At 40.8% G+C, this 17920-nt stretch overlaps 1 protein-coding gene across 1 annotated transcript in view; it reads left to right on the plus strand.

Annotated features, from left to right (window-relative positions):
• The window catches only part of thsd7ab (thrombospondin, type I, domain containing 7Ab), a 271299-nt gene that overhangs the window by 216244 nt on the left and 37135 nt on the right, over positions 1 to 17920 (plus strand). Inside the window, exons 20-23 of the mRNA XM_074683386.1 lie at positions 1655 to 1770; positions 2313 to 2430; positions 10501 to 10646; positions 14253 to 14424. Coding sequence (XP_074539487.1) covers positions 1655 to 1770; positions 2313 to 2430; positions 10501 to 10646; positions 14253 to 14424 — 552 coding nt within the window. The remainder of the gene's footprint in view (positions 1 to 1654; positions 1771 to 2312; positions 2431 to 10500; positions 10647 to 14252; positions 14425 to 17920) is intronic.

A 17920-nucleotide genomic window follows, 5' to 3' on the forward strand; every position in this document is an offset into this window, starting at 1 on the left:
TTTACAACAAATCTTATCTGAACACATTTTACACAAAGAGCAAGTCAAGACTATAGTGTGAGTGGTATATAAGAGCCGTTTAACTTAGCAAGGACAACTCCCTCTAACAGGCAGAAACCTTGAGCAGGACCAGACTTGTGTTAGATGACAACTCGCGTTGACACTTTTCTGCTGCTGCCACGTTCACACTGCAGACCTTAACACTCAATTCCGGCTTATTGCTGAAATCTGATTTTTTGTTTGACTGTTCAAATTACATGTTTAAATGTGGCCGGTCTGCTGACTGCACCCTTACAGTGACCTGCATACTCAGTTGAACAGTAATGACATCACACTCACTTCGGCATTTACCAATCGGCAACCTCCAGTCTAAGAAAATGAGACAATGCAGAAGTGCTAAAATCTGCTGTTTCTCAAGTGTCGACTTGAGGCTGGCTCTGGAAGTACCAAAAGTCACATACACACCAAGTCAAAAAGACGTTAGACCTATTTACAGCCTGGTTCAAAAAATGTCTCCTGTCTGAATCGCTAATTTCACTTTCACGGTCATGGGCCCTTAGGCTATTCTTTTTGTGGGCCTCCCCTTTTATATTTCATGCCATACCAGCACAGGCACAATTGCCAGGCAATGCTGCTAGATCTTGTGGTAGAAATTGGCAACCAGTTCTAAGGAAACAAGCCCAAAACAAGACCAACAGGTGACTCGCCACATTGTGTAAACGACAGACCTCTTGATAATGGTATAAATGTTTATTTTTGTTTGCAGTAAATTTTCAGTAAACTCAGTCAACATAAAAACATTGAACAACTTATTTTTAAACTTTGATTAAAAGAAAATACATGTGTATCATGCATAAATAACAGCAAATTCATGATAAACGGCCCATATAAAAATTGTAATGATATATTTTTCCTTTGATTGTTCCAAATCAAAATTAATAAATAATGATAAATGTTTCTTCGTTGATGTTGTTTTGAAGAGCTGAGAGAGAATCAGGCCAGGATCTCATAGGATATAAATCAAGCCACTGGAGCCCAGGGCCCCTGCACATGTGGGGCCCTCAGGCTGCAGCCTAGGTGAGCCTGTGAATAATCTGCCCCTGCTGAGGGGCACCCTATGCTGTTCTTGAAGCCCCCTGCCACTTCCAACATGGCAGTGGTAGCCGATCTGCTTCAAAAATATATTTCAGAAACATACATGTGACATCAGGGAGACTACGTCCATTATTTATACAGTTTATTCAATAAGAAATAAAAACTCATATTTCAGCCAAGTTGGAAGCAAAATATGACCTCCGCACTTCCATATCTTCCAGTAGATGGCACTGAAGAGCTACTACCCTGTATGTTGCCAATACATTGTATAATAAATATTACCTCAAAGTATATTTAAAATATTTAATTTCTAAACTTTATAATGTGGGTTTTTGTTGTCCTGAATAAGTGAGTATAGCATAGACATCAATTTCTTCCTTGGTCCTTTTAATTTTGAGTTATATTTTGCTTTACATAACACAATCTCTATTTCTTTTTCTTCGTTAACCTGGTAGAATCTTGCATTATTTATTGTATCAAAATGTTCATACCAATACTCAACCCTACTCTCTGCAGTGTTTTCCAGATTCTACATGTAAATGTGTTTGTTTGTCCGCAGATTGGAGCACATGTCAGCTGAGTCCAAACGCCGTGTGTGGGAGCGGCATCAAGACCCGGATGCTGGACTGTGTTCGAAGTGACGGAAAATCAGTGGATATCAAATTCTGTGAGGAGGTGAGACCTGCAAAAAATCCTCAAGTGAGCTCTCTCCTCTTTCCCTCTACACTTTTCTTGACATCCTCATTCCTCCTAACGACTCGATCACATCAGTCAGTGAAACATATTATTGCACCCTTGCACTGCTATTAGGCCCTGAGGAACATGAAATATTCAGATGTGTTCCCACGCAGAGATTGTTGTCGGGGCTTCGGGCTGAGGCTTTAATTCAGTCGTAATGTGTCTCTGCTCTCTGTAATTGTAGCCGGCGGGCTGCGGCACCGCCATCCCCACAGCTATTTAACCCTTGGCCCACTTCATCATCTGGCTCGTTCACAAAAACACATTGTGTCAGAGTGGCTTTCACATGATGGTCTAACTCTGTCGGTGCTGATGCTGCTCAGCAAAGTCTCCCCCTCTGCCAGAACAAAGGCTGCTGGGAATCGTAGTGCAGAGAGGTCAAGCAGCTGTCAGGCTGTAACAGATTGAGTTGGCTGGACCCAAGCCTCATTCTGACTGATTCGATGGCAATTCATGAGTTTCCCCTCCATGTGCTGCAGCTGAATTTGGAGAAGAAGTGGCAGATGAACATCTCCTGCGTGGTCGAGTGCCCGGTCAACTGTCAGCTGTCGGGGTGGTCGGCCTGGTCAGAGTGCTCCAAGACATGTGGATTAGAAGGTAAGATCCGTAATAGACGGGACAACATGAAAATCGATATGACCTGTGCAAACTGTGGCTGACATTTAGTTGACATTTTGATCTGGAGAAATTGCAGGTGTGACAATAAACTTCTCACAGAAAGAAGAAAGTTATCTTTGACCAACAAGACACACGTTTATCTTTAAATGAAAGGAAAGTTTCTAGGTTTTCATCCTTATCTCTGTTAGTTTTGAGTTGTGCAAACAGAAAAAGAAACACCTGCAGTTGCAAAACCTGAGCTTTTCCAGCTAGAGGCTCCACCAGCTTTCATTTTCAGTCCACTCTCAGTCCCATGATGCAATCTACCAAGGTTTCCAACCATAAAACATGATATCAAGTGAGATTCTGATATGCTAAGGGTAAAGCACGCCCCATATCCCCACTCTTGCTTCAGTCGTCAAACTAAGAAAGGTGAAACCGGCTCAAAAATGCAGAGAATTTTATATCCAAGGATACATTTCACAGAGTTTTTGCTGACTTGGATATTCAGCTTTTTTTTTTTCCAGACAGCGTAAGAAATGCAGCAGACTGAGGTCATGGCTTCATGCTTCCAAAGCATCTCGGTACATTTAGTTTACTGCGGGCACAGCTCCAAGAGCAGAGAAACTTAGTTTTCCTGATCAGAGCAGCACGGACCGAGAGAAATCATTTTAATTAACTTCATTTACTATCAGTGCTCATTTGACATCCAGATAAATGTGGCACAGATTCCCTTCAAGCATAATCTCACAGTGGCATATGCTCAGATTTTATCTGATTATTGCACTTTTTTTATGAGTCAAAAAGCAGAGTGAGGACAAACATCATCAAACATTACGTAAAGTAAACCTCAGGGATACACCATGTTTTCATCAGAGCCTGTCTTTGGAATAAAGTTGATGTGCTTTTTTTTAAGACTTGTTATAAAAGTGATGCTAAAGTAGTCAGACTGAGCCTGTCTGCTGCATTAATGGCAAATAGCCAAACACAGCCAGTTGTTGAATTAGCAGCACACACAAGAGTCCAGTGATTCAGCTAAATCAGGTTAATCCTTTAAACCTCGCTGGTCAGCAGCCACTTCAGTCTTTGCAAATTCACACCGTGCAGCCAAAAATTTTCTGCTATGAGTCAAATTACTGTGGAGAATTGCTCTGACTGGAACAACAACTCATTTTGGGAGAAAGATGAAGCTGAAAAAAGGAATCACTGAAAACAGAAATCTAAACAGTGACTAATCATGCTGCTTCAGTAAAGAATTAGATCAAATTGATGTTTTGTACTTCTGTCAGGCGGAGTGGGACGAGATGATCTTAAACATAGCAGTATGTTTCATGTCATCCCTGTGATATAGCTCATTTTGATTCCATTCTTATCTGCATACATGTTCATTAATTTGCTTAGTATTTTTTCGTTGCTCTAACTGTAAGGGGTGGGTACCTTTCACATTTGAAACGATACAGAACTGATGTCTGGTACCTGGCAGTCAGTATCGGTACTCAATGGTACCAATTTTCTGGACTTCAGTGTGTTTATGTGGTTACAAACTTTAACCAAGTAGAAACAGTTAAATTTACATCCTGCAGTTGTTCGTCTATTGTTTCTCAGCAGCGGCGCACAGAAGCTACGTCATACTGTGGCTTGATGTGGATTAGTCTGTGGTGAGTGCATCGATCAGAACGGTCGTCCAATCACCAGCTGCTGATTTTTTTGGAGGTCCCACCTCTGAAAACAAATCCGAAGAGCTGTGACTCAGATGCACTAGTGAAATATTCCTGTGGGTGATATGTAAAACTGTTTGCCTGGCGTGTCAGGTTACCACTAAAGCCCCCAGCTTCCAAACTCTATATCAGAAGCAAATGGGTGACATCACAGACATTACATCCATATATTATACAGTCTATGTTACCACTGCAGAGGTGCCCTTGAGTGATGAACCAAACCTCCAACTGCTCAGCATCCCTCAGTGTGCAGCATCCTCACTGTGAAACCTCTCCACTGGAGCATGTTTGTGCACCTGTGTGTGTATTTCCAGCCTACGTATGTTCAGCAGTTTGAAAAACAGAACGACAAAATTGAATCTCACTCTGAGGTTGAGAAAGTATTTCTTATTTTTCTTCACTAAGTGAGTGACAGTCCAAAAAAACAGGAGAAATGGAACAGATTGTAGCACATTTTTAATACACTTTAAAGCCAACAACTGACTGGTTTGTTGTTCCCACACAAACCACAGAGAGCAGATCAGATGTATCTGCATGTATCTGCTAATATCCCACTGTTAAGTGTGTCTCATCCCTCTGTTGACATGTTTTTCCCGTGCTGATCAGAAGGTGTCAAATGGTTTTTGTAATCTCACAATGACCTGCTGGGGGATGAGTCATCACCCACATGATCTCAAATCCATTAAACGCACGAGTACAACCCGCAAGTGATTCAGTGAGATTATACCAAATACCAAGGGTCATATCTAACACAAGTGTGCTCGGGATAAACATAATAATGTCATCAAGTAGGTGATAATAACACAGTTAATGTGCTGTGGTAATGTGAGGAGGCAGACCTGGAGTTTATTGTCATGATCCACTCTATAATCCATCTGAAACTGTTTAATTGTTCTTTGGGTGAAGTGGCTCAGAAAACACATGGTGTGTTTTGTTCTTATACTTGCTGCTAAAAAGAATAAAACAATATTTAATTATTACAGTTATTATTCATGCATGGAAACAAATTATTTCAGCATTCAATTCAACAAGTGCAACCTTGTTGACACTCTCTGGCCTGTTTGTTTTAAAGGGGAAATTAAAGAAACATGAATGATGCAAAAGAGTCAATTTTATGATTCAACACTTGAAGAGTGTTTTTGAAATTAGCATTTTTGACGCTGTAGGGGGACAAGCTTTTTTATACCCGGTTTCCCTGTGTTGACATGTTTATTCAATTTTTTTTTTTTTTTTTTTACCTAAAGGCCTTTGCACACCAATGGCGATGTAAATAATGGCATGAAATTGTGAAAAATTTGGAGTCGTCCTATTCAATCTCCGCAGCTATCGTCCTCCAAACATTGTCTTTGTAGTCATTGTCTTTGTAGTTTTTATGTCTTTTGTTGTAAAAAAAAAACGGATGCTGGGACACGTTCACAATCAGTGCTGAATGTTTTGGTTTGTGACTTGTCAACAACAAGCGTTTTGATTGGTCAGATGTGTACTCGTTGCAAGCAAAACTTGCAAAAAATGGACCTCGGTCTGAAAAGAAAGTTGCTGGTGTGAAAGTTTGCATTGAAAAACAGTAGGTTCGAAAAATGTAAACGCACAAAATATTTGCACGAAAAGTAAGGGTCTGGTGTGCAAAGGGCTTGAAAGTCAGCTCATCATACCTCTTATCTCTAAAGTTTCCAGAGCACACAACAAACAGAAACAGACTCACATTATTTGAGTTGTAGCGAGACGTATAACTGCAGTACTCCAGCTTACACATGTTGCTGTTGATCATACAGCGACTATGAAAAAGACAACTAGAGAGGAGATGTTCAGGAGATTAAATGTTTGGCTTTGATGTATGGGGGTTTCGGGAATGTTTTCATCATTGTAAACACGATCCCAGTCACAGAGCTTGTGTTCCTTGCTGTTGTGATGCCCACTTACATTTGGAAAGAGGTGCACATCAGCTGCGAACATACACCTCTATGTAGGTACTCAGGCTGCAAGGACCTACGATGAAGGTTGCGGCATTGATCACAGAAATATAACAGTCCAAATCTTTAGATGTGTCTCTAGTCTAGGTTCACTCACTGGATCAGATAGGTTTCCATTCAAGTTAATGTGTCAACTTACTCTGGATTTATTCCATTGTGGTCTGGCTGCTCCAGCAGGTTGCTATATATATCCAGCCAGGGATGTCCCCATACAGATTTTTTGACTTTCGATCTGATCTGACCCTCATTTTTCGATACCTTTCTCTGATAAATCACATACTCCGTTGGATGATTCTGTTGTAAATGACAAATCATATTTGTTGTATTAAAGTGAGCCCTGTTGGTACCTCCTAGAGGGACACTTAATTAACAAATGTTGCAAGATACTGTTTTTACTATGATAGCTTCCCAAAGAGAAGTAGTCCCACACAGCAGACATGTTTGCAACATGGTTTGAGTTGCAGCAGCTGTAAAGCATGACGGTGCTGAAAACACGTGGAAACTGGATCAGTCCCGATCACGTAACGAAATCCACCATGTATAACAGATCAAGACATCCCTATACCATCTCAATTTACTGTAGGGCAGATAGAAGGGGACAGGAAGTCCCTAAACAACTACCTAAAACCACCCAGTGACGTTAAAATAAAACAAACCATGTCAAAACTCAAACGTATTCAGTTTGACTTCATCAACAGATGTCCACAACAGAAAAACTTGAGACTTGCTTGAGACTTGGACCAAATGATTTGCTACTCACTTCAGACTCAGATTGGAGAGTCTTGTACAGTTATCTGGACGGATTGGAGACGCATGTGTTTGGGCTTTGACGGATTTGTATTTCCTGAATTTACAACATTTCCGGAAATGCTGTTCATGGACCATACATTACGTCTCCTCCGACATCTCCTCTTTGTTATAACTGCTGCAACATTTATCAGCTCCAGTTAGACATATTATGATATTTTTTCCACTTTGAATGATAATTTGAGAAATTAACGCAGTTAGAAACTGATTAAGTGCATTTATAACATTTACAGAAAATTAATGTCAGTAATCAATGATTGATGGACTAATGAATGCTGCTCTGGAGATCAAGTCTGTAAATCATGCAGCTTAAATCGACAAAACCAGATTGGGACGCTGTATATTTGTCAGGTGGTTGTGTGGATGTGGATCAGAGGAACCTGCTCACATAAATCTTCCGGAGACATTTTATCTCCAGCATCATTCCTCCTGGTTAGCTTTGAAGGACCTTATTTCCTCAACAGCCCCCTCTGCGTATGTGTCCGCACATGACTCCGCACTAAAGTGTGTGAGTAAAACATGCACACTCAGCAAAACTCAAAAAGTCTTTTATCAGACTCTTCCTGCTCTCACTGGAGGCATTTGGCCAGAAAATATCTCATGGAAAAAAAAAAGAGAGGAAGTGTTTATTTAGGAGACGTTACAGTCTTCCCCAATGAGCGGTGAAAATGTGTTCCTCCTCCTGCCGGGTTGTTGTTCCGGCGGTTCACAAAAATTGATTCTGTCCCATTACATCTTCCTGCTCCTCGGGGCTGTGGGGAGCGCTTTGAAGAAGAGGCAGTACAGCGATAGTTTCTAAATCACAAGGAATAAGATAAAAGTTTAAGAAAGGCTAAGGGAGCAAGAGGGGACCTCATTTGATATGTGTGTGTGTGAGAGTGTGAGAGTGTGTGTGCAGGTGGGATGCTCTCTTGATGGAATATAGAATGAGCTTGTGTGTGCGTGGGAAGGCTGATTTGTGTTTTGTGTGTTGAAAGGTGTCGTAGGCTGGCAGAGGTTTACTCTGAGGTGAGCAGATTGCTGGCTCGGCAGTGTGAAAATAAAAGAGGGTGGTGCTGCAAATGAAGGGTTCTGAGGTTTGGAAGTGGGTGGTTTAAAACAAGTAGACAGAGAAGTTGTGTTTTAAAATGTGTGTGTGTATGTGTGTGTATCTCTAGTTTATCATAGCAACAGCTCTGCGCTTAAATCAAGCAGTCTCTGCGGCGTTAGCTGCTGTAATATCAGATTTATTTAAAGAGTGTTTGCTGATTGAAGTGGAAGAAAAATATTTCGCTCAAGTGGACCAAGAGTTGATGAAGGCGGAGGGAAGCAGTACAGATTTCAGGCTGTTTGCCGAATCCTGCGTGCCAGGATGAAGTGCTCTTGTGCTCAGTGACATTAATTTGATGCATTCAACACAAACACATACACATGCTCTCATTAGCTGTTTACAAGAACAGAGTGTTGTGCAGTAAACCACAACGGTCACTGCGTGTTTGTAATCTGTTTGCTTCAGATGCTGAGTTCATTGTGCTGAAAACGGACACATTTTAGAGAAGAAACCAGAACATTTTTCCTCTGCCAAGTTTAAGTTATAGGGCAGAGATGAGTCCTAAAAGCCTGACTCCTTTCACTGTATTATCCAGATGCAGTCGTTTTGTAGAGGCATATCACTTACAAACAGTATGGCTGTGCAATAGTTACAATATAAATACCCTTAAAGCATGTGCTTTGTTTATTAAAAGAAGAACTATGAGGTCCCTTGTCAGTAATAACTGACGAGAACGGACACAGGAGCCGTCAATCAGATGGGGTCAGATTTACCACATAATTCAGCTCATTTTCAGAACAACTCAAACATTGATGCTGAAGTAATTGTACGCTCTGTTTAAAAAATTTTCAACACTTTACTTTCCTGTTTGAAAGTCTGTTTATTTTGGCACTTCACCTTTGAATGGTGCCACATTCCTGAGGAACATGCATTTTTAAAAATTTACCAGATCTTCTCTGCCAATGCCAAACAGTTGACTCTTGTTTTGAGCTTCTGGTCCTTCGGGGTACGAATATTTGGGTGCCTGAGCCCTGCTACTGTGGTCAGTAGGGGTCTTCTCCAAGAATCGGTATCTGACTCTGACCCATGGGATACAGCAACTTCAAACTGGTGTCCTGCAGAACCAAGTTGCAGCATTATTTGGAGCTACCCCTTGTACGATCTTAAAGTGAAGTTCGATTTCAAAACTAGTACTACTTACTAGGGCTGTCACTTTTTTCAACTTAATTAGGCAATTAATTACACTGCAAATTAATGTGTTATAAAAATTAATGCAAAAAAGTCATCGGCTGCCAGCGCATCCCAAGAAGAGTGGGCTCTTTTTTATGTCTCTCTTCCTGATTTTGATCCCAAAATACAATTTTTTTGATCGTGTTCATCTCGGATGCTCCATCCTTTGATTCTTTCCATGACCTATGTCGTCTTTTCTCATGATTGCGCCGCTCTTTCTCTCTGGGCTACCGTGACACATCCTCAGTTGGGGCGTGAGCTGCCTGAACTTTTCTGACTTGCAGCAACTCACTATGTCTTTGTCATCTCACATCTTATCCTCATATCCATGCTGAGCTCTCATCCAAAGAGCACACTGCTCTCACCCACAGTAGTTTGCGAGCAGGATTTTGATTGACAAGCTCCGCCAGACCCCGCCTCCCCCTGCTGAAAAACATAACTTACTTCTGTAGACAGAAAACGGTTTAATTTAAAAGTGGACTTCCAAATCTTCTCTTCTTCGTGTATTAATTTGATTAGTCATGCACTTGCATGCACACTACAATTTTGTAATGTCTAAGAATTCAGATTCTTTATTTGGGGACTTTAACCAGATATGAGATTAAAATGTGATTAATTATTAAGAAATAATTAACTACAAATCCTGTAATTAATTTGATTATTTTTTTAATTGCCTGAGAGCACTACTGGCAGTTCTGTTTGCTCAATGAATAAAATGATAAGATGCCAATATGTCTTTTTTTCGACAGACTTCAATCATCCAATCCACAAAGAAGAGTCAGAGACAGAATAACCTATTTGGCGTTGCCAGAGGAGATTCGGCAATTTTTTTAAACCCACATACTCAGCTCAGCTGCTCATCTCACAAATACATGTTCTTCACAGACTTGAATACAGAGGTTTATTGCCAAGGTGTTACAACAGAGAAATAATCCACCAAGCACAAATTTGCTCACTTTTTAGGCTAAGTTTATGTCATGATTTTTATATTTTTGCATCTTGGTTTGCCATTTTAAACAGCTGACATGTAAATGTGAGTTTGTTATTGCAGACCAGTCTCCCCCTTTCAGTGAGGAACCTTGGAGTTTTACGTTTTTTCTGTCCTGAGATCTGGCTTGAAATGTTTAAAGAAAATAGATGAAGAGTGCAGTTAGTGCCTCCTGAATAAACAGATTACTGTGATGCTTTTCTTGAGTGATACAGGCCATGATGATATGAGGTGTGATCTGTGAGCTGTGATGTATGGCATTCAATAAACAAGGTGTGCAGTGACTAATGACAAACTGATGATACCCCTCCCTTTGTGTTTCTCCAGGGAAGATGTGGCGGCAGCGATCGGTGGTTCAGGCCTCTCAGGGCGACGGCCGGCCCTGCCCCTCTCAGATGGAGCAGTGGAAACCCTGCCCAGTCCGACCCTGCTACCGCTGGCGGTACAGCCCCTGGTCTGAGTGTCGCGTGGAGGTACGGTGATAAATCACAACATTATAATCCAGAGACACTAATTATTAATGATTGTATCGACTGTCAGCTACAAGAAACACAGCTTTGATGGGTCTCTGCTTCTGCTGAGATCAATGCACTCCAGAGTTTGAGCCAAAAAGTGAATTCCAGGCGAGAGAAATCTCAGTACCTGGCAAAAAAAATAATGGACTCTTTAGTATTGATGAACAACCCTATCAAATCCCTGCTCCTGCACTTATTTTGTGAGATGGACGGTAAAAATCAATCTAATGCACTTGTAATGCTGATTCATTACAGTAAACTGTTGCCCTTGCCAAGATATTTGGCAGGCATTGCACCTAATTTTGCATTGAGAGCCACCAGGTCAGAATATTAAAGTAGTCTGCTGCAGCGTTTGTGTAGTTTTATAGGCACACAGAGTATCATGTCAGCTCTTATCATTCATTCAGGGCATCTGTTACTCTGAATCAACTCCATCAACTGTCACATAATCTCTCCTCTAAAAGCTGACAGAAAGAGGCAACATTTTCCTCAGGTCGCCTATGATCCATTTACCTCTCATCTTCTCTTGTTATTGAGACGGAGGTAGGGTGTCCACAGAGCTGTAGAGACCTGTTTGGTTTGGCAGCACCAGGTTTTTTACCATGGTAACAGCAAAGCACAAAAATATCCCAGATTTAACACTCTTTGAGGAGCTTCTTCTAAGAAAGAGCAGCAACTGGTGAGTCTGCTTCCAGTGCAGACAAAGAAAGTGGTTTTGGATGTTTTAGTCGATAAGTCAACGGGCATCTTCGATCCTTCTCTTCTTCTTCTCTCCTCAGAGCAGTTGCCAGATTATTGATGCGTGACATGGCTCCTTACCAACAATCTGTAGCTTTCCTATCTGGTTTTAATACCACACAAAGCCCCTTTGAGGACTTGAGAAGTGATCTTAGAACAGCCTTCCTTTTATATATTTGCCTTTTCATGATCCACAAATTGAATTGAATTATAAGTGCCAAAATCTGTGGTTTCTTAAATGCTATTCTTCAGTATCTGTGGTCAGCCCTAACCAGCAGACTGACCCGGTCCATAGACTGTAAAAAAAATAAATAAATAAAAAAAAAAAAGGATATCTTATTCCATATTGAAAGTCATGCTAACTATTGTTTCAGTCTTCATCTGGATGAGAGTCTTTTTCTAAATCATCTTAAAGGCTCTGTTTGAAGTTTTCATGTTGTGTTGAGTCTGGTGACCCCTTTAAAAGAAATTGGTGAAATGTTTTTCAGAGCGGAGAACTACATTTCCCATGAGCACCATCACCCACTGTCCTAAAGCTGTGTTCATTTGTTTTGGAAGCAAATGAAGGAATTCAGATCTTCTTTTTAAAACTATTTCATTTTGCCGTCGAGCTACTTGAGTTATTAACTTCACCATGAACAAACATTTAAATTTCATGAGCTGTGATTTATGACAGTTAGCTCACAAAACATGGCAAGATGCATTGATTTTGAAATATCCGTCACAGCCCAAGTGTCTCATTATAAGGGGTAACGAGTCAGGACTATGGTAAGTTGTCTTGAGGTAAGGTCGCCACAGAAACTGCTCCCCCTGGTGGCTGGCTGCAGTATAGGTCAAAAAATCTATCTCCCCAGTCATTCCAGATGGGCTGTGGTCAAACTTAAAAAGAATAATAATAATACGCCTCGTAGAAATGTTTCTCACATCCAAATGTTGTGGTGATTTGATAATATTTTTTGGCTGCCTTATATTCAAGTCCTCTTTTTTCTGAAAGTTTTGGTTTAATGAGTTATAAGATGCTAAAAACAAGGTTTTACATCATGCTACATGATGACTGACAGCTGCCGTTCTTGGGTGGATTTTTTCGGGGATTGTAAAATTTGTCAGGAGGTAGGGCCAAAAAGAGATTAGACTCTCTCTCAATAAAAAAAGAGGATATTTTTTGTCTCCCGGCTCCACTCAAATTCTCTCATAGCCTTTACTGCATAGACTCTGGCTGCACAACTGCTGCCAATGGCGGCACCTGTGACAGGGGTATTTTGGCTTCAAAACTGTACAATGGTAAATGGTGGAGCCACGCTGTCCACTCTATTTACGGTCTATGACCCAGACTCCCTCTCCCCAGCATCATTTCCCATTTCCTCTTGGGGATCCATGAGCATTCCCAGGCCTGATAGGATGTTCAATCCCTCCAGCAAGCTCTGGGTCCACCCCAGGGTCCTCTTCCCAGGTGGAGATCAAAACCACTTTGCTTTGATTTGATGGAGCAACCGCTCAACTCCCCCACTCCCTGACCCTAATCTCCAAGGCTGAACCCAGCCACCTTTTGGAGGAAACCAATCTTAATCTTTCAGTTGATGCTCAAAGTTCATGAGGGTTCGATTGTTGACTGTCTGGTCCATCAAAAGCTTTGCCTTCAAGCTCTGCTCCCTCTTCACCAGGGCAGTCTAGTATACCTGTCTGTCAGTCTTACATTTATTTTGACCTTAACTCATGATCGAGACCTTGAGATACTTGGAATCCTTCGTTTTAGGCGAAAACTCCATCGTTTCCATCCTTTGGCTGTGTCCAAATCCATTGGCTGCAGCCTTCACAGTACCCCGCCTCAGCCATAACATGAAGATAATTGCACATTAAGATGAAGAAGAATGATTACTAAACACAAAAATCAAGACATCATGTGTAAAATCTGGGTTTTATTCCCTGCAAGTCTTTAGGAGTGTAAATATGAGTCTTTAAAAGTATTTAGTGACAGACTTTAGGTAATTTCTTTCAACACTGCACATCAACATATGCATTTTCTGATTTACCGTAAAAGGGAAAACAGAATCCAAACATGATTTACTCGCGCAAATCGGCACAGTGTTCTTTTCAAGCCTCCAACACAAAGCTCTGACGTGTCTTCGGTTGTGATTATGTCCACGAAAGAGATGTAAAATTCCTCTTTTTGCCGCAGATGTTCTGAATGAAACCGCGCCAAGAGGAGTGTTTTAAGACGGGAGAATTAATGAGCATCTTTGTGCAGATTTTAATTACATGCTTTTTCTTTTGATTTCAGACTCTGAACGGAAGATTTAAACCTCTGTTTGTTCATAAAGCTCGACGGTGTCAGCCTATTTAAGGCACGGTTGTTCATTTTGTGCTCAAGTTGAAAAGCCTCTGAGAAACAACGCTGTTCTGAGTGTTGTGTTTACATTGTTTCCACTTTGTTTGGTATTGATTCAATGATTGAAATCATTAGAGGATATTGACCTCTACTTTTTACTGCAGCTATAAAAAGCTTTAATGTGTCATTAATATTCAATGCAGTGTAAATTTATATGCGCCCTGTAAAAGGCAGTGCATATAAATGAGATCAGTGTGCACTTTTACAGCTACAAACCTGAAGAAGTAGCAGACACTTCAAGAACAGCTTCAGTCTCTGAGGTTTTGAGTAAAAAAGCTGATGAACAGTAGTTTCCAGCAGCATTTTTGAGTTAATGTTTTGCTTTTATTACACTAAAGCCAAAAAAAAGGCTGCAGGCTCATAAATATCCTCTTTCTCCCTGTGATAACTCATCCTCTTTCTTCTTCCTCTTCTTCTGTGGTCTTTCCTGTTGCTGTCAGAGTGTGGTGTGTGGACACGGCATGCGGTACAGGAATCTGTCCTGCTTTGTGTCGGATGGCAGCACTGAAGGTGAAAGCCTGGTGGACGAAGAGCTGTGCAGCAGCCTGGAGCTGGCCGTCGACGGAGACAAGCAGATCATGCTGAAGGAGGCCTGCACGCTCCCCTGCCCAGGTAACTGTGCTGATAAAAATGATGGTTATTTTGAGCTTCCAGTGCTGCTTGAGCGAGCTTTCAATGTCATGTCCAAACACAGGATGCAGCATAAGCAGTATTTTAACCAAAATGCTGCTGGTTGGATATTTTTACCTGAATTCCAGGGTCTGTATCATCCTTCTGAGAAGTCAGGCATTAGCTTTGGCTTGAAGATACGTTATTTTTTTTCATCTAATTCCTTCAAGCAGTTTCTTATAATTCTCTCTGAGATCATTTTGATTGGAGGATGAACTGAGAATCTAGTGGCTAAATGATTAAAGGCTACCTTGACCTAATATAAAATCATTCATGGACCCAATTTAAGAATTTATCACTAACTATCAGAGCCTGAACTAAAAGAGGACTTTTATGGATTATGTATTACTTGAGTGCAGAAATTGAATAAAATAAAGCTATGTTTTTAGCTTTCATGAAACGGGAACTTTACCCTACTTTTGTGAATAAAATATGTGAATTGATTTATTGTCAGTTATTTCATACACGTGAGGCAGACAACGCTGAAAGTCATGCTAACTATTGTTTCAGCCTTCATCTAGACAAGAGTCTAATCCTAGGTTATCGCAAAGACTCTGTTAGAAGTTTTCATGTTGTCTCAAGTCTGGTTCCCGTTAAAATGAAATTGGTAAAATGTTTTTCAGAGAAAAGAACTACATTTCCCATGAGCACCCTCACCCACTGTCATAAAGCTGTGTTCATTTGTTTTGGAAGAAGCAAATGAAGTAATTCAGATCTTCTTTTTAAAACTATTTTGCATTGCTATGTAGCCACTTGAATTCTTAACATTGAGAAACAGTCAAATTTTAGCTATAATTTATTGTAGTTTGCTTACAAAAAATGATCAGGTGCACTGCTTTTATAATATACCTCACAGCCCCGGTGTCTAAACATAAGGAGTAAACAAGTCAGGACCATAGACTGTAGTAAAAAAGAATGGATGTCATCTTGCTCGGCTTGCAGTGAGGTCGCCACAAAAACTGCTCCCCCTGGTGGCTGGCTGCAGTATAGGTCAAAAAATCTGTCTCCCCAGTCATTCCAGATGGGCTGTGGTCAAACTTAAAAAAATCAAAACCTGGTGGGAATGTTTCTCACATCTGATTTTTCAAGATGATCTCAAGATATTACTGGGCTGCCTTGTATTCAGGTCCTCTTTTTTTTCTGAAAAGTTTTGTTTTCATTGGTTATAAGAGTTAAAAAAACGAGACTCTACACTACATTTAACAATGATTTACAGCTGCCATTCTTGTTTATTTTTGGGGATTGTCAAATATATTGGGAGGGGAAGAAAATTTAAAAAATTGTACCCAGCTCCACTCAGATTGCCTTAAGAGTGCTACATAGTCTCTACTGCTCAGACTCTGGCTGCAGAACAGCTGCCAACGGCGGTGCCTATGACAGGGGTATTTTGGCTTCAAAACCATTCAGTGGCAAATGGCCGAGCCACGCTGTCCACTCTATAATCAGTCTATGTGCAGGAAACAAACAACTAGCAACAGACACATAACCAACTATATTGCTAATAATCACATTAACTTTGTAGATCATGAAGAAACCTCAGTAAAAAGGCTGGGTTATAGTTTCTACACAAAACACAGCACTTTACTACAGTAGAAGAAGTTGCTAACACTGTTTACAACTTTTTTATTTAATGTGGCCACAATCTCATTCTAGAAATTGATCATCAAAGTTTTAACTAGGATCTCTGCGTGATGAATTAAGCAAATGCCATACACCAGGAGCAACTATTGGACCATGCGTTGCAGTGCAAAGTTGGAAATTTTTGGATGTGTGCAACACTGAAATTTTCCGCTTGAAAAGGACTGCCAAATTGACGCCATTCGTCCACACTGACCTGGTGGACCTTGTGGATTTGGTTGGAAAAAATTCCCTACAGCGTCTTTAAGCATTACTGTCTGCATCATGTGACCTGCCAAAACTTACAGAAGAGTACATGTCTGATGAAACAAATATATTTGTGATCTAACCAAAGAAGAAAACAGATGTATAATTATTTCTCTGGAGTGTGCTCTTCTGATGTTTAATAACAAGGCCTGTGTGGGCATTACTCAGCACCATAACTGAAACAGAGGAGGATTAATCTTCAGTGCTTACTTTCAAAGTGGGCTGATTGTTCTAATCCTCTAAAAATGTGTGCAAAGAATCCACACGTTAAAAACTGAAGCTCCTCTGTCGCTTGTTAATATTTAAAGAAGTGTCTACTGTTATTGCTGTAACTTTGTTTTCTGTAAGAAACAGCCTCAGGGCCGAGCGCGTGGACACATCTTTTCTTCTCATGCTGGCATTTTTTTCATGCTTTTTCCAAACACTCTGATTAATCTTTGCATTCCTTGTCTGAGGTGAATGTAAATGTATTCTTCATCATAACTGTAGAGATTTGTAGTTCAGTGAAGCCATGAACGCAAACACAGCATTCAGACTTTAAAGTCAAACATTTTTATTGAAGCAGGGTTTGTTTTTGAGCCTCCAACAACAGTCTAAGGTTAAAAAATCATTTAAATGATATTTTGCATTGCAGAGCTGCTCTCAGGTTCAAGCAGCAGACCACAGAAGTCACTTAGGGATGCAGAGCAGCCAACACTCTTCTGCAGCTTGATTCATCGCACAAAACAGCCGCTAAAATACTTTCTGTTACTGTGCAGGGTTTTTTTGTATCTCGAACCAATTCCTCTCAGTGCGTATCGTGACCTCTGGATTCAGAGCTCACCTGAAGGCAGAATAAATGGACTACATTAAAGCAGATGCTTTGTGTAACCGTGCCTTTTTATGCGAGTTAAGTTTACTGCTGGGTGCTGTGTTTCATTGCCTGTAGGTACTCGGAGAGATCTCCTCTGCCAAGATAGCCAACCTCAATCTTACTCTACATCCACATTTGAGTCTCATGTTTGCTATTTCCACCATTTTTCTGTTTGCTTCATGTCTGAGTTTGAATCCACATCCACCCCACTGTGAGAAATCTAACATACAGTGTGTAAAACATGGTGCAGTGGTCAAAAAAAGCTCTCTCAGGCCTCCTGGCTGTGAGAGCTGAGCTCGGTGAAGTGCCTGGCCGAGCCCGAGGCGCTGCTGTCAGGAACTGTTTTCTGTTTTATGTGCTGGACACAAACTATCCAGACCGCCTGCTTTCTCTGTGAAATAGACTGAGCAGCCAATCTAAATGAAAGCTGTGACCCTTTCAGTTCTGCTTATTCCATCTGTACAGTAGAGAAACAGAGACAGAGTGATTAAATCATATACATACAGAGAGATGGAGTAACAGAAGCAGAGAGGTGCGATCAATAATCTGTGTGGGCGAGATAACACCAACCCTGAAGGCTTCTACAGAAAGAAAACTGAGCTACAGCCTCCCTGAATAACAATCTGATGTTTTCTACATGACGATCAAATATTTTTTATTCACCTCACATGTGGAATAAGTGCTGATTAAGAGGAGAACAGA

The sequence above is a fragment of the Halichoeres trimaculatus genome, unplaced genomic scaffold (assembly GCF_033239565.1).
Source record: "Halichoeres trimaculatus isolate MK-OKI-2021-1 unplaced genomic scaffold, fHalTri1.1 fHalTri1_scaffold_12, whole genome shotgun sequence".
Taxonomy (NCBI): domain Eukaryota; kingdom Metazoa; phylum Chordata; class Actinopteri; order Labriformes; family Labridae; genus Halichoeres; species Halichoeres trimaculatus.